At 39.7% G+C, this 23,296-nt stretch overlaps 1 protein-coding gene across 8 annotated transcripts in view; it reads right to left on the reverse strand.

The window, feature by feature from the left end:
* stai (stathmin) overlaps positions 1-23,296 on the reverse strand; it is a 51,764-nt gene that overhangs the window by 12,788 nt on the left and 15,680 nt on the right. The window contains exons 1-2 of one of the 8 annotated variants that reach the window (XM_067125217.1): positions 15,948-16,447; positions 14,357-14,459 (exon numbers count right to left, since the gene is read on the reverse strand). The exons of 4 other annotated variants lie outside the window; for them this stretch is intronic. In XM_067125217.1, coding sequence (XP_066981318.1) covers positions 14,357-14,432 — 76 coding nt within the window. In that variant the 5' untranslated portion in view covers positions 14,433-14,459; positions 15,948-16,447. Of the gene's footprint in view, positions 1-14,356; positions 14,785-15,632; positions 15,678-15,947; positions 16,448-20,408; positions 20,530-23,296 lie in introns of those variants that run through there. 3 more of the 8 variants (XM_067125218.1, XM_067125219.1, XM_067125225.1) reach the window with 3 other exon arrangements.

Raw genomic sequence — 23,296 nt, forward strand, 5'->3', positions numbered from 1 at the left:
GACTCCTTTTACTAAACTTCATATTAAATCTATCTTTCCTATAGTGAACTGCTCGATATTAGCTGTCACAAGCATCAGGAGGTTTAAGAAGGGCATTTACTAATATATCCCATACCTTCATATATATATAATATATATATATATATATATATATATATATATATATATATATATATATATATATATATATATATATATATATATATATATATATATATATATACATACACATATATATAAATATATGTATATGATATATATATATATAGATAGACAGACAGATAGACAGATACAGAGCACAGGGAAACACTCCAGGTAACATATCCAGAGGGAGACGCATTGAGGTGCGCATTGATTCACATCGGGAAGTCAGTTTCTGCACAGGTAGCAGAATCGCGAACCCGGAGCACTCCAATATCAGGAGCCGTTCTAAACAATGCAAAACCTACATTGAGAAAAAAGATTTTAATGTCATCAGTCATACTGCCAACCCACAATATTTAACAATCCTTGAGTCATTGTTTATAAAACAGCCCATACCATCCTTAAATACCCACACATCTGCAAGTCAATTGTATTTACCTTAATTTCTTCGTGTGGTGGTTTCTTTCCATTTAGTTTCTTTGTCTCGCCTCTAGGGTGAGTGTGTTTTTATTCATTTCATTCTTGCTCTGTTATACTTTAAATGAATTCTAAGACTGTACTTACAACTGTTTTTATCTTTTCTTATGCGCAGCCCTGAGGATGTAATTCTGTAAATAATTACGGAACGTTGGCTATAAAATAAACGGATATATAGAACTAGTATGAATCCTTCGCCAAGTATACAAACAACCAAAGGAACGTAAACCCTTCAGGGGTTTTGATAAAACTTCCATGCAAGATAGGAGAACTGCACTGAATATAGAATTTAGGCCAAATGCCAGACACTGGGACCTATGAGGTCTTTGAGCGCTGAAACGGAATTGACAGTAAAAGGTTTCAAAGGTTTAACATGCGGAAAACCTCGCAGTTGCACTATTAATCAATCGTTCGGAGAGGGTGGAAAGTCAGATGGAAGAGAATACGAAAGGAGGTACAGTAAAAGGAACGAAAGGGATCGCAGCTCGGGGCCGAAGGGAAGCTACAAAGAACCTGAAGTAATGCCTACAGTGCAACTCATGAGGCGCACTGACGGCACTACCCCTCTACGGAGGGAGAGAGAGAGAGAAAGCCATTCTTTAACACTAACAAAGGACAAACTTTCCAAGGGAAATATCCGGTAAAATTCATAAATGATGGAGGAAGGACGACTCAATTATTCCAACTCACAACACTCAAGTTAATTCATCTTTCCATTTCTCCGGAGGCTATTGACTGAATAACGGAGACACCACTAAATAGACCTCGATCAGGGCACTATTGTGAGCGAGCGCGAGCGAGAGAATAATACGTAGCAAATGAACTAGAAAACGCCTCTGTAATGAGGAAAGATATATTTTTCAAGTTAATGGGACTCGAGGATGGACGAAATTTAGGGTCTAAATCCAAGTAACGGACCAATCTATGCCAAAAAGGCGACAACTATTTAAAAATCAAGGCCATAACCATTAGTTTCCAGATGTGAAACTGGATGAAATAATAAAAATTTTGAAGTGAAGAATGAAAAGATAAAAGTTGATAAAAATGAAGCAGAGCGCTTCAACTAACCCCTTAATCCAATAGGTATGTCAAGATAACCTTAAATGCATTTCTATACCACTACTTATACCAACTAGGGCAGTGTACCAGAATGGGTTTCATCGTTAGAACACGTGTAGGAAACGTGCACTCTGGTGTCCAACCTTTATCTGAAACTGGTAGGTTAAATATGTACGCTGAATCAGTTTTGCCGAATCCAAGTACGGTTTAGCAAGGTCGAGTACGCAAGTAACAAGTTCGTTATGAGGCGGCCATTTCTTTAGCTTCCAAAGCATTTCTCGTCAACATCCTTTTACGAAGAGGAAGCGCACATCTTACGCTAAGCAAAGCTTGGAAGGCCACCCATTTCCCAAACAGATGATCAGTCTCCAGCGCCTTTACGCGGACATATCTTGAAATGCTGGCATTTCAAGACGACACTGGCTTCTCTCTCGCCAAACAAATCATTATTTCAAAAGTTAGCTTTTGTCAATATCCTGGCACCCGAAACTCCAAGTATTACCAATTCCCCGTCTAATATAATTAAAGAGGAGATTAATTAAGCTATAGAATTTTCTAAAATGCAGACTTACAAGAGAAACTTTAAAAGTAAGCATTCGTATTTTCTCGACCAAATTATAGAAATTTTCCAAAGACCCCAACAAACAAAGGAGAAAAACCTCATGAATTATTCTTATTTTCTAAACGACTCTCAACAAATGCCAGACAATTAAGAGCAACTATCGCTAACACATTGAAATGTAGCTTCCTTGTATATAAAGCGACTGAAGCAGCAAAACCAGCAAGAAATTTCAACAAAGTCCCCCAAAACTAACTGCAACCTTATCAGTCCTAATAAAACAACGCCAGGAGTTTCTGGCATCTGTTACAGGCGCCAGGCTGTCTAGCAATAATCGATCCTTCAGTTAGTCACCGACATTCAAGGCGAACGTACGCATTATGATTCTAAGGCTGACTGGGTGGGGAAACTATATCTGTTTGCAAAAGGAAAATTAATTCGAGCTAAACAAGCAATCCTACTGAATTTACCACAAAATTTGATTGCAAACACTGCGTGGGAAACACTCGAATCAGACACTTAAATGTTTAAAACATAACTACTAATGTGGTTGTATTGAATCCAAACCCAAGTCTTGAGGCAACTTAAAAAACATTACTGAAGATTGGTAACAAAGACTCATGAGGAGATAGAAATTTAAATTACCTTAGATTTATTATAAGTATTTTCAAGCAAGATGCTCTTTACTGCAAGGACACTGTAAAATAAAAACTTTTGGATCCAAGCCCCAGACTTTCGATAAATATTATTTCCAAAGGTTGATACTTTGAAATCTAATAATATTCTTTGACGGAGTGGTCCGGTAATAAAACAAGCAATAAAGTGAGAAGGCGTGTGTGAGCAGCTCGTAGTTTATTAAAAATAGTTTTAAATTGTATGTGTGGAAGGGAGGCAAGTTGTGGCTTATACATTAACTCTCGCAAAATAAGAATCAAAATTGATGAACTGACAAGCTTTAGCAAAGAATTTACCATCTCCCTACGGAGAACTAACAGCAGACTTTCATTTTAGTGGATTTCACTAATAAACTTGATTAGCAAAACCCTTAAAACTTAGTTCCCCCTTAACAGGCATTTTGTGAAACCAAATAACAGAACCCCTGAAAAAGAAATTAAATGAAAGTAACCACTGGAAATGTAATTATGCATACACCACTATATACGTTTATAACACATTAAATTATATATATATATATATATATATATATATATATATATATATATATATATATATATATATATATATATATATATATATATATATATATATATATATATATATATATATATATATATATATATATATATATATATATACAAACTGCAATCGGTTTACCCTTAGGATAAATCCATCTATCACCAACTAGGAAAAATTCAGTGCCAAAGAATGGCTGCTAAAATCAAAGCCCCTTTTGAAACTACCCAAAAAAAACAAGGGAAAAGTTTAATTTCCGACATACACACCGGGGGCCAATTCATGAAGATGTGTATTTCATCAATATTTACTTTCTAACAAGAAACATGAAGGTAACACTGCAGAAGCACTACGCAAGGAATCAAATAACCAAAGATCGATTCACTCAGCTCTTAAGAAGCCGAACTAAACGCAAGGAAAAAAAATGACATTGCTCTGAGCTCGCGCACACTTTCCAGGCTAACCCTTGGGAGAGGTGCTCCGCGAAGATTCTGAATCCGTAATTAGATGCGATATCCCTGGAGATAAACTATCTAAAACTCATTAGCAACTTCGGCAGTCCAATGGGAAGTTTGCAAGTAAGCTTTCCTTTTCTATCTCTGGAGCTCTACATAGTCAGTGGATTAAGATTATCTCTATGCGTACTGAAACGCCTTTTAACTCATATAGCAACCCCATGCTTTCAATTTTACACGATTAACTTTAATGAGTGGTATAATGATGTACCGAGTTGTGTGTTGGCCTTTCGTAGGTATTTGAAAATTCAGTCACGGCACCTTTAAAGAAATAATCAGTACTGTCATTGTCAATCTGATGAACCTGCGAGTAAGTGCAATTAAAGAAAAATAAGATTACCTTTTCTGCCTTATCTACGTAAGCCGAAGCGCTAATCATTAGGCATACCACAATGGCGGATCCCACTTACCCATAACCATCAATAGGGCCACCGCCCCTTCCAAGCCACAAGCAATGATATCCAGAAGATGACTGCCTCCTTAATACCCTCAAGCCACTAGGACCCTTTTATGATGCATCAGCTTGCATTCAATAAATCCAAATTATCTTTACGAATAAAAACCGATATTTAATGGTTAAACAAGCTAATCCAGACCACAAAAACCTGTTATTGGCCATAACAGCCCCGCAATCTTCAAGAGAAGACTAGTGCGCGTAAAAGCAGTCCCAAAAGCACTTTCGTTTCCTTCTGGTAATAATCAGTCATAAGCGAATGGCAGAGTAACAGCCTAATGCCACTCTTGGGGAGAAGGGAAATGGCTCCCCTGCACATCTTCACCACTACACACAATCCTATCAGATTGCCCTTAACACCCTCGCGACACAATTCCGCGGCTGAATTATCAACATACGATGCGAGAGAAAATTCCCGTCCGAAATGACCAAAGCTCCGACACATCATTAAATTCATGGGCACGGGTAAATACTTTAACAAATTGTATTATTATTTGTTCTCTCCCGATTCGTCCCACCTGCATCCCATTTGCTTTCACACCTTCCCCTCTCGACAGAGCAGCGCTCCATTAACGCTAATTCCTTTCTCCACTTTCTTTTTCGGAGAACCTTGTTCCATCCCCAAGACACACAATGCAATCCACACTTGTTCCCGGAAAATTCTCTCCTTGCTTGACAGCAGATGGTGGGGGAAGGTTAATGCGTTCAGCTTTTACTGTACAACCTATGGCACATTCAACATTTTTTAAAATTATTTCTTTGCCTTTCTATAATACTTTTTCACACAACTATAATCACTATAAAAATCTAAAAGTGGTCCTGCAGTAGTTTACGCAAAAATATTAAAATGGGGAGAGAGAGAGAGAGAGAGAGAGAGAGAGAGAGAGAGAGAGAGAGAGAGAGAGAGAGAGAGAGAGAGAGAAAACGAAAACTCATCGCTGCAAACAATCTTAGATAATCCAAACAATCATAAACTCAAATGAACTTCGAGTGCAAAGAAACAAAATACTCGGGGGCAACAATCTGATTTCAGAGTTGTGCCTTTCTTAATCTAGGTAAACAAATATCAATGCCTAAGTCTTCCACACAACCCACTGCATTACCGACCCCACAGGCGCCACCCATACAAGAACAGACATGACTAATCTCAACACCCTAGACAAAGTCATTTATTGATCGATTTCTTCTGGCGCCCGATAAAATTTGTGACTCACTCCAAGATAGAGAAGCACGCAGTCGGCGACGAAGTGTCGTTCAACATAGCAACGGCCAATTTTCTTACGTATTAACGAGACTTTAGTTCCCGCTAGCAGTAATTACACTGCAGTTATTTGCCACAATTTTTTTATTCATATATAGGGTAAGACTACTCACATTCGTTGAACGAAGCAGGGTACATACATCCCTCATCTGTATTGCATCTATTATGCTATTTCCCTGCAAATTAAGTAACTTCGCAATTGCTGAAAATTCAAATATCCATTTTTTAAAACCAGATGCCAATATCTGACTGAAACAAGAAACCAGTTGAGCAGTTTGCAGATTGACAAAACTGATAAAAAATTCTCTGTACTGAGCACTACTAGCCTGCAGCACGGTTACTGATGTACTCGTCTCTAGGTAACATTATCATTCCATTTATTTTCTATATAAATTTCCACAGGAATTAGCTTCAACTGCAGTTGGTATCTTAATCTATTTATTTATTATTTATTTTTTTTTTTTTTGCTTCTACAGAGACTGCCAGTGAACTGGGAAATAAGACCTTGCAATGATAAGCTATCTTGGCCAGGCTACATTCTTATATCACCAAATGTAAGCTAATTGCAGGAGGGTAATCATGGCCAAGGCCTTCGTTCAGATCTTTAGCACAAGACTGAAATTCCAGAAACTTTCTAGTGAACCAGATTCGGAAACCAGGGCCACCAAGAACGAAACGATAGCATTTTAAGGTCATCATAGTTTCTGGAACAGAAAACTGAGGCACCAAAGTAAATCTTATTTATGTATCCAATTTATAACGAAAGAAAGCAAATTTAAACAAGACCTAAGACTCCTCCTCTGCAGGAGCTGATACTAATGAGAACACGCTGAAAGGCAACTATAAAATATAAAAAGCACCTTATTTTGAAGACGTACAAGGGTCCGCCAGAGGGAATTATCCCTGTGCAGTGGAGGGATGTACATAAAACCAAACAAAGTGAACGAGTCTCATCGCTCACGACATTGAAGTCCCAATTTCTTACAGGATTACAATCATAACCTGCATATGAACTCTCGATAAATGAGAGCTTGTAAATTTTTCAACTGTCAGTTTAGCTCTCATAGGAATACCAGAGGGCCTTCTTTTTACTGTATTTGAACAAAGCTGATCATTTTACCAAGATAAATATTCGAAACGGCCAGCACTTCAATTTACTTCACTAGTGATAATGTTTCAATTTCCGAGGCTCTGCATCACTAAGAACAAACCAACACTTAGCCTACTCAATTTGCAGGGAAAAGAAAAAAACGTCGCTTCGTCGATCGAAACGATCTACTGAACACTCCAAATTTCGCCCCTTATTACGTGGGCGGTGGGCTGAGTGGCAGAACTTAGTTCCCCATCCCCAGGCCCAATTTTCTTCGTCTCCATTCACGCTTGATCAAGTGCGTAGCGGAGGAGAAAACCCCGGGAAGGATATAGTTCCCCGAATTACAAGAAGCTCCCGTGAACAGAGGCTCGTAGGTTCGAACTAGTTTAAATCTACAACTTGTCGAATGTATTCCATGTTTAATTTCGGTCTGATCACGACATCTACTGTATACAAGATTCTTTAGTTGAATACAGCTTTCACAATCTAAAAGTTCTGAAAATGATTCATTACACCCTGTAGCCGAGCTGGCATCGGCGTAACCCGCAACGGGTAATCCCACAAAAACGAAGGCGGATTACTTCGGTCAGAGGGGAGCCTAATCCGGGTGGTGGCCATCAAGTACCCTTCTCAACCTCCCGTCTAAAGCCTATTTTTCCTTCCTTTTACACAGACCCCTCTACTCAACTCCCTAGGAAGTAATAAAAGGGATAGCCCCCCTTGCATGCACACACGCGCTAATTCAACAAAAACAACACCCCTCTCCCCAAATACCAAATTTATTGCCCTCGCATATACTGTAGACTATTGTGCGCGCTAAATATTCAGGTGTACATTTTTCCTCTTCAAAATGACTGGGCACTTTAGTCAATTTAAGATATACTGGAGATTTCGAAGGCCTACCAAGAATCTACTGATCACCAGTCTTCAAACACGAGTGAGCGCAATCAAGCAATCACACAAGGCATAACCGGCAAAATTGCGAAGCCTGGTTGTTACGAGATATAACTGGATAATATACAAGGCCTGAGTCTCCAAACAGGCCCTCAAGCATGAGAAAAACTTTAAAATTATAAAAATAATAAATACGGAGGCAGTATTGCTATCTTCTCCGCCAAAAATCTTAGCAGATCTGATCACCGAAAAGTCAGCAGACCTAATAAAGAAGTCCTTGTTCTGTCAAATATTCCGTTTATCACAAGCACAACTGCAGTTCCTGGACTGTAAGAAAGGACATCTACAGGAGACTTCTTTTTGAATTAAAAAATAAATAAATAAATAAATAAATGGGGTATGGGTATACCAAACAGGACCAAATTCGCCAACACATGAAGAGAAGCAGAGAAAACCAGTAAGGAAAACTTCCATCTCATAACACGGATAGATGGAGGTGTAATGTTAGGGCCGGGTGGAGGCTTGTCTGGGCAGAGAATGTAAAAGGCTTTTGTTGCCGCCTAGTCACGTTTACTGCGAAAAGGAATTGGGGAGGGGAGGGGAGGGGAGACTGGAAAGGAAAGGCGAGGGAGGAAGAATACCAATAACAGAACGGACTAAAGTATTAGGGTAACGCTTTCTTTAAAATGTAAATTAACAAACAAGCAACAGGGTAAAGTAACCACTTTACAATAATAAACAATTAACAAAAACAACCTAAACTAAATTAAGGTAAGGCATGGTATACTACTCTCACCAAGTAAAATTGCCACTAATACCGTATATAAACAAAAGAAAAAATCACACTTCTCATGTATCGTACCACGGCATCTCTCAACGTAATTCTTGAAACAAGTTGCAAAACTTCCACGAGCGCAAGCGTCCAGAAAATGAACTATTACAAGCACTCGCTGTATGTATGGAAACCAGGTAGGATATCTGTATACCACAGAATTAGAACAGCAGGCCCTAAGCTGTGCGCTTTAATTAAATTAATCAGTCATGTTCCAACAGAAAATAAGAAACCACTAACTAAAGGCAAAGATGCTATACATATCAAGTGAAAAAAGTTAATCTTTCAAGTTATTTTGAAGAATATCATGACTCCCTCAGCTAACAACAATTATTCTACCAGTTTGATAGGCCTCATGATCGAGAAAACCTTGGAGCCTCAAGAACATTTCGATAATTAGTACACTGACCAAGAGCAGCGCGATCTTGTAACAAGACACTGTTTCACTGCATTCCAAGAACTGTCCAAAAAGTAAACTTACTTTAAACCTCAATACAGAAACGAAGGGAACGCTTACTCGAGTAAGCACACAGAGAAAGAGATCCCCCTTACGCTACCAGATTTTTCTTCCAGAGCAAGAGACCCCTTATGTTACCGTATTTATATTCCTCCTTCCCTCACCCCCACCCTCTCTCTCTCTCTCTCTCTTCTTCATTGTCCCATCCCTCACTTCCTTTTCTTTCTCTCCCCCTCCTTTCTCCGCCATCCAAGTGACCGGCATGTCTGAGAGCTATTGATTTACCTGCATCATTTCCTTCCCTGCCCCGACACACACTCCCCGCTCGGAAAACAAAAACCACCTTCCTTACCAATGCTGCGTTCTTTGCCACGTTTCAGCTGTGACTACTAATACTACTGTACACTATGCTTCTGGATTCAAAACAAGAACTTGAATCAGGACAGTGACAATCCAAAAATTCTTTGCCTAATTTGATACTTTTGATATTATGAAAACGTTTACATTCTTCACAACCTCAGTATTAAAAGTACAAGTACGCAAGCACGCACAATTGCATGGAGAGAGAGAGAGAGAGAGAGAGAGAGAGAGAGAGAGAGAGAGAGAGAGAGAGAGAGAGAGAGAGAGAGAGGGAGAGAGAGAGAGAGAGTTCACCCGCGACTGGATACATCCACAAATATTGCAAGAATACAATACAGTCTCAAAAAACTTTCTAGAAATTTATTTACAAATGAAATTCTATATATATATATATATATATATATATATATATATATATATATATATATATATATATATATATATATATATCTTTATATATTACAGATATCTATATATTTTATATATATAAAATATGTATATCTATTTATATATGTATACATGTATATATATATACACAGTATACATAATATATATATATATATATATATATATATATATATATATATATATATATATATATATATATATATATATATATATATATATATATATATATATAAGCCCACACCCCAGAACACAGAAACCAGTCTCAAAATCATTTGAAACTTGACAATGGATAAAGCTGGTAACAACATCGGTATAAGACGGGCTTTCATTGAAAACCGGTCGGTGCAAAGTGCACTAGGGGAGGCAGGTGGAATCTGCCATTGGAAATGGCTGGCTTCGTGTCAAAACAGGGCACTAGCTAAGAGTTACAGGATACAACAAACCTGTAAGTGTAGTAACTGCACTTGCTACGTCAAAATGACTGCAGTATTCTTGTACTTTTGCAACTACATTATATTTGTGTATGGTGTGTTTCTATGCATTAACTACTCGAAGACTGATGAAGTGTTGCACTTCCATAATTAATCATTATTAAAAGGAACCACCACATCAATCAGCTCCCATCGTTGAGGATTTCTATATAAATTCTGAATATAACATTTAGGACAAAGGCCAAGCGCTGGGACTTGTGAGGTCATTCAACACTGAAACTAAAATTGAGAGTAGAAAAGTTTGAAAGGCGTAACAGGAGGAAAACTTCGGAGTTGCACTGTGAAGTAATTGTTAGGAGAGGGTGAAACAAAGATTGAAGAAAATATGAACGGAACAACAGAAAAAGGTGTGAAGAGGGTTGCAGCCAGGGGCCGAAGGGACGCTGCAAATAGCGTTATGTAATGCTTGCAGTGCAACGCGTGAGGCGTACTGACAGCACTATCCACCCTACTGGGATCGGTAAGCGAAGGGGATCCACACATTTGTTCTGACAAACTGCTGTAGGAATATCCGAAGATAGACAGATAGACAGTTTATATATTCTTTTGTAAAAAAAAAAAAAAAAAAAAACTTGAATACTGTCCCACTTCGAATTTTAATGATTGCACATTTTGTCAGTGGGCATAAATTTTTGTTATTGTCGACTATAAACTCCATGAACTAAAGAATTTACTCGAGACAGGTACATCCCCAGGCACACTTCCCTCCCTTCAACTGCTATCAATCTTTACATATGTTCACATTTCCTTCAGCTTTAATGCAAAGTCTATCATAATATCTGAAACCACGAAATTAGCGAAGGACCCGAATCATTAAGGATATGCCGAAGCTTGAGAGACGAAACTAGACTACTAAGCCGGAAAATTATTAGGATAAATAACTGACCCGAAGAGTGCCCTACTAGCTCAATTTTTAATTTTTTTTTTTTTTTTTCAAACACCTTCGACCGCCTGGCAACTAATTTTTCTATTCAATATTATGAGATAAACCTTACGAACACTTTTTGGGCATTTATACTTTGAGAAAAACTAAAATATGGAAGGGGGAAACTGCAATGACTCTCAACCAAACTAAGGACTGAAGACCTGTTACAACTGACGGGACTATAATCAACTTCCAAACTCTGCGACGAAAAGTGCCAGTAACTTTCCAACTATCGAAAACTAAAGGAACAATGCAATATATCAAGAACTATATAACTAATAAGCACTGGAAACTTGGATCCGAAAGTCATATACCAGACGACTCCTAATAACCCATCGATTGATTGCGTGTGCAAAGACACCTTTCATTACCCCAAACACTGCACATGAGAGTTGCTGGGTGCGGCCGATTGCAGATGGACTGGGCCCAGTAGGTAGATGGAATGGGGGGTAGATTTCGGGGGAGAGAGAGAGAGAGAGAGAGAGAGAGAGAGAGAGAGAGAGAGAGAGAGAGAGAGAGAGAGAGAGGGGTTTAAGACGCAAGGATATTCACGGCATGCAGTCTTGAACAAGACGTCCCAACATGATTCACGACTATCTGTATCCAATATTGTCACAAATGAAATCTATCCCAGTGTGTCCCCACTTTGTCAAGGAAGCAAACCACCCCCCGCCCCCCCCACTCTGTTCAAGGAAAAGGAAAAACACAAAAACCAAATCCATCTAGGTTTTATAGATACCTTTCAGGAAAGCTCTCGACACCCAAAAACTGTGTCCTCCAGAACCTGCGGAGAAACCTTTGAAAGTCAATAGCCAACGCAGCAGCAAATGGATGGCTGTGGCGTCAATGTCTTGGCGCCACCGGGCATAGGCTACATCATTATTGAACAAGTTATGACTGCTGACCATGCAGGAACTGCGTTGCATGACTAGTCTCGGCCCCCTTCTCCTGGCCACCGGTAATGTGCACTACAGAGGTGTTACATAATAAAACATGCCCCTACCCAAAGCAACTTTCAAAGTCACACGAGGTTCCTCAGGACTGCATGTAAACGGGACACTCGAGCAAGCTGACCCTTTGATATAAGAGGAAGAACATTCTTCATACTAAGATTGAGTTTTAAAGTGAAATGCCTTTTTAATTTTAGCATATCAAAATACTTCACTAAAATTAGATTACACAAACAACATAATCAACATAATTTCCGCCTTACTAATACGCATCCGCAAAGATGTCTGGTGGGGAAAAGTTGAAAGCAGCATTATTTCTTGTTACAGTCAACAATCATAGCAATTTCTATATTTACATATACCCAGAATATTGCCGGCCTACTCTTAATAAAGCGACGGAAAACAAGGGCCAGTTGAGCTTAAGGCTTTGACAACTAGACTAAGTTACTGGGAATGCAACTGTATGTCAAAATGTCTAGTTTCATTTATCTACCAAACTAAATCAAAGAAATGCTCGCTTGTATCATAATATAAGAAGAAAATCATGACTGCAATGAAAGTAATCAACACTTGCATAAAGTTAATAATACCCCAAGCATACTTTATAAATAAACAGCTACATATGTCCAATCTTATTTTTCTCAAAAGTAAACAATAAGTATGACAACGTCGGTCAACAATACCAAAATGCTATGAACGGTAAAGACCCGATAAAAAGTGTAAAAACTTCGTACTCCATAGAAACCCAGACAACTCAACTAAAAGAAAGTTGATCATCTGTATATTTCAGCCATAGGGACGACAAGTATCACAACCACTTGAAAACAGAAGTGAAGACGCATTGATTCCTGTCAGCGATATATTTATTCACAGCAAATTAGGGTTGCAGATGTACTTGGTTTGCAAATGCTACGCTTTCGACTTCCTAGTTTCCATGTGATAAACTTGAAACAGATGTAGATCATTAATTACAAACTACGAATCATTACTGAAAAACTTCGAACACTAAAATACCTACATTCAACTTCAATGCAGTTTCGCTAAACGCTCAAAATATTAAAAACTCAATTTTGGGTTTATAGCATCACCAAAACCTAATCAAATGACAACGCACTCAAGTCACACAAAAACTGTGATAATGAAATAGCCCGAGAAGAGTTTTCAAAAAAACCTACTATAGCTTTTCTGACCTAAAGAGATCAATCAGGTTCCTCATCAATGACCGTTCCTAAATGACTGACATTTCGTGAGTCAATTAGGAAAATCACGCGCTGGCAGCCTTGCCAGTGTTTTGAAGACTTTATCTACTTATCAATAGGAAAAAGATTCAAGAAATGTGAAGCACTACTTCAGCTAGTTGCCCAGATAATTCCATGAGATGCAACCAACATCAATCTCCGATGACTGTTTTTGTTTTTGAGATATTTCGTTTAGTGTTTTTGAAAGAAACTAAAATGCCATTACAATAATATGACGCTTCTTTCAAAACTAAAATATATTAAAACCGACAACCTAGTAAAATTTTATTGAGCAGGCTTATTTCTCCAAAATGAAATACTATGCAGTACTCGACAGCGTTCGTGTTCAATAAATTAACATCGATAAATCAATTTCAAGTCTTCATAGTCCATGAAACCTTCGTATTAACGCGAACCGACGGTGGCCAAGTCTCAACCCTGTCGCCGAATGGAAGTCTCCACAAGTCTTAAGAAGTCCAGACAAGGCATCCGAAAGCCGCTATCAGTTCATTTATCTTGAAATCATCCTAAAATACTGTTGCATCGGCCGGCTTTTGAGATACTGCAGCATCCCCGGTGCAAAAAGGTCGATCAGGGCACTGCGGGCCTATACGATAGTCGCCCTTGACGACACGGCCAGCTCCGGATCGATCGAGTCATATGGGCGATGCTGCATTACGGTTAACACTAAACTCTCGACCTTATTTACATCCAAATGGGCGCGGTTCATAGAAAACGGAACTTTCAGCCTCCTCCCCCTTTTCTGAAAGCCCGTTGGCAACCAAAATTCTGAATGAACGAAAACACTGCTTTCTGATGGCCAGGCAACTGGTGTTGTAAGATAGACAAATTTCTTTTTCACTGCACGCAATACCAAAGTTACACTTTTCAGTTTTTTTTTTTTAATTAGAAGATCCAACTCGCAGCTGTGACTATATAATATAAAAAACTTTTCAGCTCAATATGTATCATTTGTACTTGACGACATGCAGGAGGAATGAGGAGTAATTAAACTACGAAAACAAAACGTCCACCTAGATCTAACCTGGCAATGCGGAGTTGACCGAGCAGGTCTGGCAGAAGCACCGCAGGAAAGAATCGCGAACGAGTCCAATGAGCATGGTGGAGGTTGCTGGCTGATGTTAGGCCTTGGGGGAGAGAAAAAGAGCACTTGGAGAGGCCCTATGGCAACACGAGTTACACTTGGGCGGTGGAGGAGGTGGAGGAGGAGGATTCCCGAAGGACCGCTCGCTGTTTTGGCGTTGCTTATGCCTTTGGCTGCCCTCCTCCAGGATACGCACTGGATGTCCAACGGCCCGAAGCGTGGGGAAAGGGATTAGGGGAACGGGAGGGAACCTTCCTCTTCAGGTTCCCAATCGGTAACAGCTAAAGGAGGCGGTTCCACAGCATGGATTCCCTCCACCTCGTCCTTCGAACAGCCACGACGGCGAGGACCACCTCTCCTCTCTCTTACTGTCACCACGATCGAAGACCCGAGTCGTCGATGGTGGTGACCAGGAGGGGGGGTGTGATGTGGGGGGGAAATGGGAGGAGACCCCAATGAATGAATTGGATGAACAGAGTGTTTGTGCTTTGAGTTTCAGTGCTTTGTCTCCAAAACGAAAATTACTAGCATGCTAACTTCTTCACAGCAATGTTCTGTAAAGGATCCTACCAGCTAAATATAAAACTACTGTAAGTCATGTAGAATATCTCATATGAATTCACTTACCCTTTATTGAACAAATTTATGACAACAGTTTTACGTATCACTCTTCTGCACAGAAACCAAAACAAAACACCATTCATCACAATCATCATTAGCGTGCATCTTCCACTATGAACCACATGAGAAATCTACAGTATATAAATAGATGAATGACTCTTGACATTCAAATGACAATCGATGCCTTTTTAACTCGTAATCTCAGAGCTAGAATTTTAAAGACTCACTCCAGCAACAGAATGTTCATTACAAAGGTTACAATTTATGAATTTGGTTTGACTGGGCTTGACCTTTTACCGACAGATGAAAAAGAGCAATGGCAATTAGTGGATCAAAGGGCGAAGGCACAATTACTTTCAGGAAGAGGAATACAATGAACAGTGATGGCAATGAATGTGTGCCTGCGTGGATGGAGCTCAGCACTAAAAAGGGGAGTGTCACATCAAGCACACACAAAAGAATGAGGATCGAACAGGTAAGGTTTGTTTGTTAATCTTGAACAAGTGCCAATGCACAGATACCCGTATAACTTAAGTAGTTTCACTGTTTTTAATCCAAAGAATTTATCACACAATCTGAGGACCTTAGCACTAACCAGAGCACAGACTTGGAATGGGGCCCTTAGCCTTTCCAGCTTCGAACACTGGCTTTCGTGAGGGGGGGGAGGAGGGGACAAGAGTTAAAGGGGTCGGAAGCCACGTGTTCGACCGAAGTCGAACACTTATCGAAGTGCCAACGCAACGGCAGAGTCAAGTCAAGCACAATCGTGTATCCAGAATGCTGGGAGGTTAACACAAAAACTTTCCGGTCTCATGTGGTTCAAGGAAAGACGCCAGTTTTAATTTTCTACAACAAATTGAGCTGAACAAAAAGTCCGCAGTGGCAACAACAGCACCTGCTATGTTCTCACCACTTGAAAGCCAGAGACCGAATGGGCTCCCGCCGGGGTAACAGAATGGAGGAAAGGCGACGTCTCTGGAGTGTGACCCGCAACAATGGTGTAAGTAGAGGGAGGAAGTGGTGGTGGTGGTGGTGGTGGTGGTGGAGGAGGAGAGATGATGGTGGTGGTAGTAGTGACGTGGTGTGTAGCCGGAACGACACTGACACTCCTTCGACTGTGCCAACTAGCGTTGCTGCTGCTCACAGGCCCAGCGGTTGGCTCGATTCCTCCCTCCCTCTCTCTCTCTCTCTCTTTCTCTTCCTCTGCCTCCCTGGGTGTGGTTCCCGCGGCTGCGCTATCCAGCCACCATCACAATCCACCGCCAATACTCTACCCAAACCCAACCCACCCCCATCCCAGGGCCACCCTACCCCCTCGTCTCTTCTAACAGTCCCCTCGGATTCTCCTTCCAGGGACGTACCCGACTTCTCTATTACCCCACCGACCCAACACCCTCTCCCCTCTCGGCTGAGGTCATAGTCTGGTGTCGCTGCTTAATACACCACCTGCACGCATGCAATGCAAAGCAAAGCATAATCAGGCCCCTACAACACGGTACACGTTGGCTCACCTTCACCCAGAATTAGCTTCCAAAGAAAATTTTTTTAAAAAGTGCTGCTCTAAGCAAAATCAAAACCTTGCTTTTATATAAAAGGAAATTCTGCTAGAGGAAAAACAGAGCATCTCTTGCCGCCAGCGCTACAGCTCTATGCAAATGACAATTGCCAACCAACCGTCCTTTTTTCCATGCCAACAAACTAACATTACATAAGCCCGCTGCCACATCCGAACCGCAGTAACAGAACTAAGAAATCTCACAGGGCTTCCATGTCTGAGATATAATGATAATCTTAAGTTACGACACTTTTTCAAATTTATACTAAAAATTCTTTTTGGAGATCTACAGACACGTGATAGTACGGGGTATTCGTTAACTTCTTTTTTAATCTATCTAATGAAAAAGTGAACATACAGCAAAGACCTACATAACTGGCCTTCCTTCGATCTGGAAGATGATGAATTCAAGTGGCTTACTTCAGTAACACTGAGCAACTTACAGTGCCGGCACTTCAATTGCCTTGTCTCTGAAAGAAATTTTTAAGTGCTTACACATATTCGGCAATTTTGAATATACACAAACACCACTCGATACGCTAACTCTCTCTTTACAAAGCTGCTTCTTTATTCAAGAATTACATTACTTTCAGCGTGACCGAAAATGGTATCAAAAGGATTGTCTAGATTTAAATAGCAAGAATAAGCATCCCTTTCTGTAAATATTAACCAAAGTATTAAGATTATGGAAAATTAAGACATTTTACCCAGATGCACCTACGGTTGAATACGCTTGCTTCTCGCCTACCTAATACATCTTAATCAGTTTAGCGCAAATGATCTTTACATAAACTTACATATCCTCACTTTCAATTGAGAGTACTCATACTACTTTGCAAGCACATCAGCTACGATCAGTCACGCTCTGAGACTAGGTTCCATGTTACCCTGTCCTTGGATTCGGGACTTCCAGGTAATACAGAAAATTAACATTTAAATAATACAGAAAATTAACATTTAAAATAACCTGATCTCTGCATGGTCAAATACCCTGAATTCAACACGTAATAAATTGCAGAAATCTTTAATCAAATGAAATACAATTCAACTTTCGTGGCAGCAGCCGACGAAGGCAAACAAAGAAACGCCTCATTCAAAGATTCCAAGATGCTGCTGCTGCATCTGAGAAGCCAGCAGCCAGCTAACTCCTTGCAGCTGACACTGGATTTTGGGGGAAATGCTCGAGAAATCAATGGATTTCCCCAAGACTATAGGAAGCCTACTAAGCACTTCAGCCAGTTCAACGGAAACTGACACAGTATCGCTGTAAACCTACGGGACGTGACATTTTCATTCAATCTGTTCAGGTTCCCCTTCGCCCTGTACCTACTAAAAACGCAGATGACAAATGTTATGCTCGCAATATAATTTTACTGTGGTAACCTTCCGGCTTCTTTATATCCCTCCAGTCTACCTGGAATAGAACCGGCAACTTATCAATTCTTTTCTACCGGATGAAAAAACTTAAATTATATGGCGTACATTATCTAGCGGATCATCCTGATTCTTTAGGCTTTCTTAATTACACCATCTTTTTTAACCACACCATACTTGCCCGTTCACAGGCGCCCGCGCGTCAGGGAGGGGGCACTGCCCTTCAAACAATACCAAACTCGCGAGCCCACTTCTCATCTGAAAATCCGATGTCCGCAACACGACACTCCCGGCAACAAGGGACTTCCAGCTTATTTGTCTGTCCATTATACTCTTGGCAAAGAATTTAACACCAAAATTACAGTTCATACTTATCAGTAGGACGCTTACTACATGCTCTCAACCAACCTATTAGGGCAGTAAGTTTAGAATGCATACAGCTAAAAATCTAGCATTAATATGGATACCTTGTAAGCCACCAGCGATAAAAAAAACGTAATACCAAAAATTCCAATCAGTAGCCACAGCTACACCTTGCAAATCCAAACACTGAGTTCACTTCCCATACATTCACAAACATCAGAGTACAAAAAAAAAAAAAAAAAAAAAAAAAAAAAAAAAAAACCTTGTAGTATTGACCTACATGTGCTGTTCGTGCGTAGATACGGGACACAAAAGATATACAGCGCAACTGAAGATTGTCAACGGCATGTTGAAAAACTATACAACATGGCTTTTTCACCGAGACATTTGTAAAGTATAACCATATCGTAAACCTTTACAATTTCAATACGCGCCAAACAGACTGTATGAAGTTCATATGTTCAAGATATAAATAAGTTCATAAGTTCAAGATATAAATAATGTTACTGGAGAAAACTACAATAAAAAAAAATGCCTAGCAATTAACATATTATATTGTACCTTCACCCTGAACAGAAAACTGACATTGTTACCAGAACGAGGAAAAAAACAAGCAAACAACTCACTGCAGTGCGATATATAACAAAGACAGCGCTCTGGATGCAAAATAGTCAAGAAATACCTTTGGGCATTTTATTAATGGGCATCAATGATCACAAGAAACTCGGGCACACTTTACAATGACAGCCATTCATGCTGTGCATCTAGCCTAGACAACCCACGGCTTCATCGTTCCCTTTAATTCCATTCAACATCTGAGTCTACTCTTCTTACACTATTTCCAATCGAAAACAGAATAAAATGTGCGCCTTAATCACACTACGAAATAATGCCCACGAGTAACTAAAAAAAAAACTGGTCAATAGGCGTCTGAGAAGCAATAACTAAAGGTGAATGAATACTCTGCAACAACAATGAGCCATCTAGTCACGTTTTGGTTATCTACCCTAGAATGCACACCATGACCGGGGCTAAACCTTTCTGAGTACTGAGAAGTAACGATGACAGCACAAAGTGACAAAAGGCTGCAATGCTGTCAGGATCGAGGGCAATGCTTGCAACCTCCATGATGCATGTGTTCACCATCTATGAAACTTCTAAGAGAGAGAGAGAGAGAGAGAGACGGGTCAGTTCTTTTGCTTCAAGAAAGGCAAGGTATCTCAACACCGTACATTAATAACCACGATAGCTACCTCGAACATAACAGGCACCCACCCCTGACTCTCAGGACCACCGTCCATAACCTAGCCCAAAGATGAAAAGCCTCAAGCAAAACAGATGTCACTCGTCAGAAACCATGTTTTAAGTCAAAACTGCCAACCGCTCTAGGCCTCCGTTGGCGTCACTACTGCATAACAGTATCGACAACAAACTGACTATTCAAGCAAATTTCATAAAGAGGATACATCAAAATGACTTCAAACGCCAATAATTTCACATGAGGGTCAACAAGCGCCAAGGAGATATAAATATGCAACCAACATCAACACCAGGGTTTTGCGATACAAGTTTCCATCGGCCATAACACCAGGAACAAAATTATTTGCAGAAAAATAACTTGATCCTTAAAACGGACGACAATAACTGAGATACTCGCTCCCCACTTATAATTTTGTTATTACGACAATAAAATTATTACGACGACAATGAAGGGATAACATGGTATTCAAGTTAATTATCACTCATTGCCAGATTGGGGCAGTTTTCCCTGCGAATAAATACTCCAATGTTTAATGATGCCAACGTTTCAAAAATTAATGACCAACCACCTCCCCTCCCCAACTGCACCCAGCAAGAAAATATTACTGGTGCCAGCGTTTCCATGGTATTTCTCCTCTACAACAATTATGGCGGGCTCTCATCAGTCAACAAAAGACTACAACGACAGCCACTATCGTTACAACTATGGAACGGTAATTTCCCATAAAATCTGGGGCATGTTAACCACTAGCAATTCTCTGGTTTGATGTTAGTTTGCCACAGAATGAAGTGGCGTCCACACACGATGAATGTACGTACGATGGTCATGCATGTACTTCTTCCATGTGCGTGTCCGTTGCGTGAGTGGGCGAGGTTTGTGTGCGTGTGTGTCGGAACAATCAATACCAGACACCACTACCACTAGCGCCGCCGTCTGCTGTCTAGGAGGGATGAGGGACTAGGGGAACGACGATAGGGGGGGGGGAGGAATCATGGTAACACCCCTCCCCCCGCAGGACACCCAATCACCAACCAAACCGCCCGGCCTGTTACTCACCACCTGATGTTAAAAGAAATTCCGCTCTACCTGGGCATTTTTCAGGTGACCATTCACGATGCCATCCTTCAACACCGTCTTTGAAATACGAAAAACATCCAGAAACGACCTTTTTCGTCTAAACCAACTGAACTAGTCGAGTGATATTCTCATCAGAACAATGTAAAGGTCAAGCTAGTATGCGAAGTTTTTGGCTAGGCAATAAAATGGACAATATTCACGTACTTACAATCTTAGTTTTTAATCGCCACTTAAACATTTTACTTAGCATCAACCATTACAATTTAAAGGAAACCTAGCTTTTGTAAGCAGCTCAAATATAGTTTGATACAAAACTTAGCCAAGCATAAGTTTCAGCCATTTACAATTCGTTTAATTCTAGTTTACATACATATAAGGCACGCAAGTTCAAGAAATTATTCTATATGCCTATAATATAACACCTTCGAAGTAACTATGATATCCAATAATCTAATTGCAGTTATTTATCTCCAATAATCTAACTGCAGTTATTCATCTCCAATAATCTAATTGCAGTTATTTCAACTCATATTTTCAGTCAACCACTTATTCAATTATCACCCGTACTTGATAAACAAACCACCACCAAATGAGACCAGGATTTAAATTTGGTCGTTAAACTACATGGCTTCTTAGGTCTCATCTTTAGATCCAACACCTACGAGATACCTAGGATGTCGGGACACCGTTGGGAGGGGGGCAGAGGGCCCATAGGGTACAGGAAGGAGAGGGCATGCTCACCACCCCTGATACGCCACCAATACACCCAAAACCCATGGCTTTCATCCAAAGGCGAAGCTCCCAAGGTTAAGCGGTTAAAGGTAACCGTTCGAAACACGGGGCACAAACAGAGCTACTTTAACCAAGGGGGTCTGTTGTTACTGGAACTATTCAAGAAGCCAGAGTCGCACTTTTTGGATGACTGGTCATTATGAGCAGTTAAGCTGAAAGCAATTGGACAGCAAGGTGTATCGTGACCTAAGACGCAAAAAAATTAAAGAAAAAAACTAACGAGACCAATCTTTTCTATAAAAGCCTAAATAACTATACGAAAATCACTTGATCCTGACACAAACCGCAAGTGTTCGAAAGTGAAAAGTATCCAGCCAAGGTTATCGTGTGAAATGCGCATAAAAAATTAACGTCACCTAGTTTTACTTTTCATGTCGAAGGTACAAAGTGTTATGTAAGCACGTGCCTAGAAAAACTTTTCCAAATTCAATAATGGCGCTAAGAGTAACAAAAAAAAGGGGGGGGGTTTAAGACTAACACAAATTGTGGGCATCAAAATACATATGGTTTAAGGGAAAACTTTATGCCTTTAATTGTCATTTTCTAACAATGCATCCGACGCCTCAAAGGAGTTTGTTTAATAAACATGCAAATACATGAATGAATTTAATTCCCGTTATCTCCTTCAGCGGAACTGAAATCAAGTCGTGATTACACATTAAAAACAGGTGGAAGGCATCTTGTGAACAAGTGGAGTTATCTTTTATGAACTGGTAAATTATCCTATAAAAATTTAATTTCTTCTCCAGCCCTTTACAGAATAACTATCATGATATTTTACGGAAAAGCTATTATAGAATGGCTACCACATTATGTTAAATTCCATTTGAAAATGCCAAGAACAATAAAAAATACTGGAAAAATTTAGCTACTAAAGTAACTTCATAGCAGTGTTTCAAAAAAAAAATAAATAAAAAAAAATAATAATATATATTATATATATATATATATATATATATATATATATATATATATATATATCACATATAATTTATTAGCACTATTCTTGGACAAAATTATCTGGAGATGGATATACAGTTAAAGAATGAGAAATTATTCACTCGAGTGAGCCTGCGCTTACATGTAACATCTGTTACCTGTCTATATGCACGTGGTCGCGCCTGGCGTTCAACTTTATTCCCTACTCCAGGACCACTGGATGAACTTCAACCTGAACCTAGCACAAAGATTCTGGAGTAATGGGGATTACAATTTTTCAAAGTTTCCCGAAAGCGAGGCTACGCCCCTTTCCAGAGAAATAAAGAGAAAATAGGGTAGTCATTTCAAACCCTCTCCAGAACTCCGTCTGCGTCAAAAATTATAAAAATCACATGGAAAGGTGTCCTGTGTATATATCAATCAAGCCGGTTCAAACCATTGTCAGGGTGAAGACACACCGAAGTCTCAAGTTTTACTTTGTAATGGCGTACTAAAATCTTTAGTCTATTGGTGTACAAAGTTCAACACTTGGCATGGGGTTTTAGTTTCTGCAAGAAGAGCTTCTTCCAAAAGGAAATGTTGAAACAAGAAACCAATAGAGTGCGTGCTGTCAACTCAGTCGACCGAAAACCTTCGTTGAAGTGGCTCGGTCAATCATATTTGAAGGATGAGCGCATAAATATGAAATGAAGACCAATAGCGTATTTGTTTATAATTATTTTCCCAACTTGTCCTACGTGCAACGTGTGGCAGCTTCGTAATGTCCCTAAACCATCCGAAATTCTGAAAAAAACTGCACTTCTCTAAGACTGCCTATGGATCAGCCACAGACTATTCGTCAATAAGAATGAAAGTCAATACTTCAACGTCCTAAGCGCATACTCATCTGTATCTAAAC

This window comes from Macrobrachium rosenbergii, chromosome 23 (assembly GCF_040412425.1).
Source record: "Macrobrachium rosenbergii isolate ZJJX-2024 chromosome 23, ASM4041242v1, whole genome shotgun sequence".
Lineage (NCBI taxonomy): Eukaryota > Metazoa > Arthropoda > Malacostraca > Decapoda > Palaemonidae > Macrobrachium > Macrobrachium rosenbergii.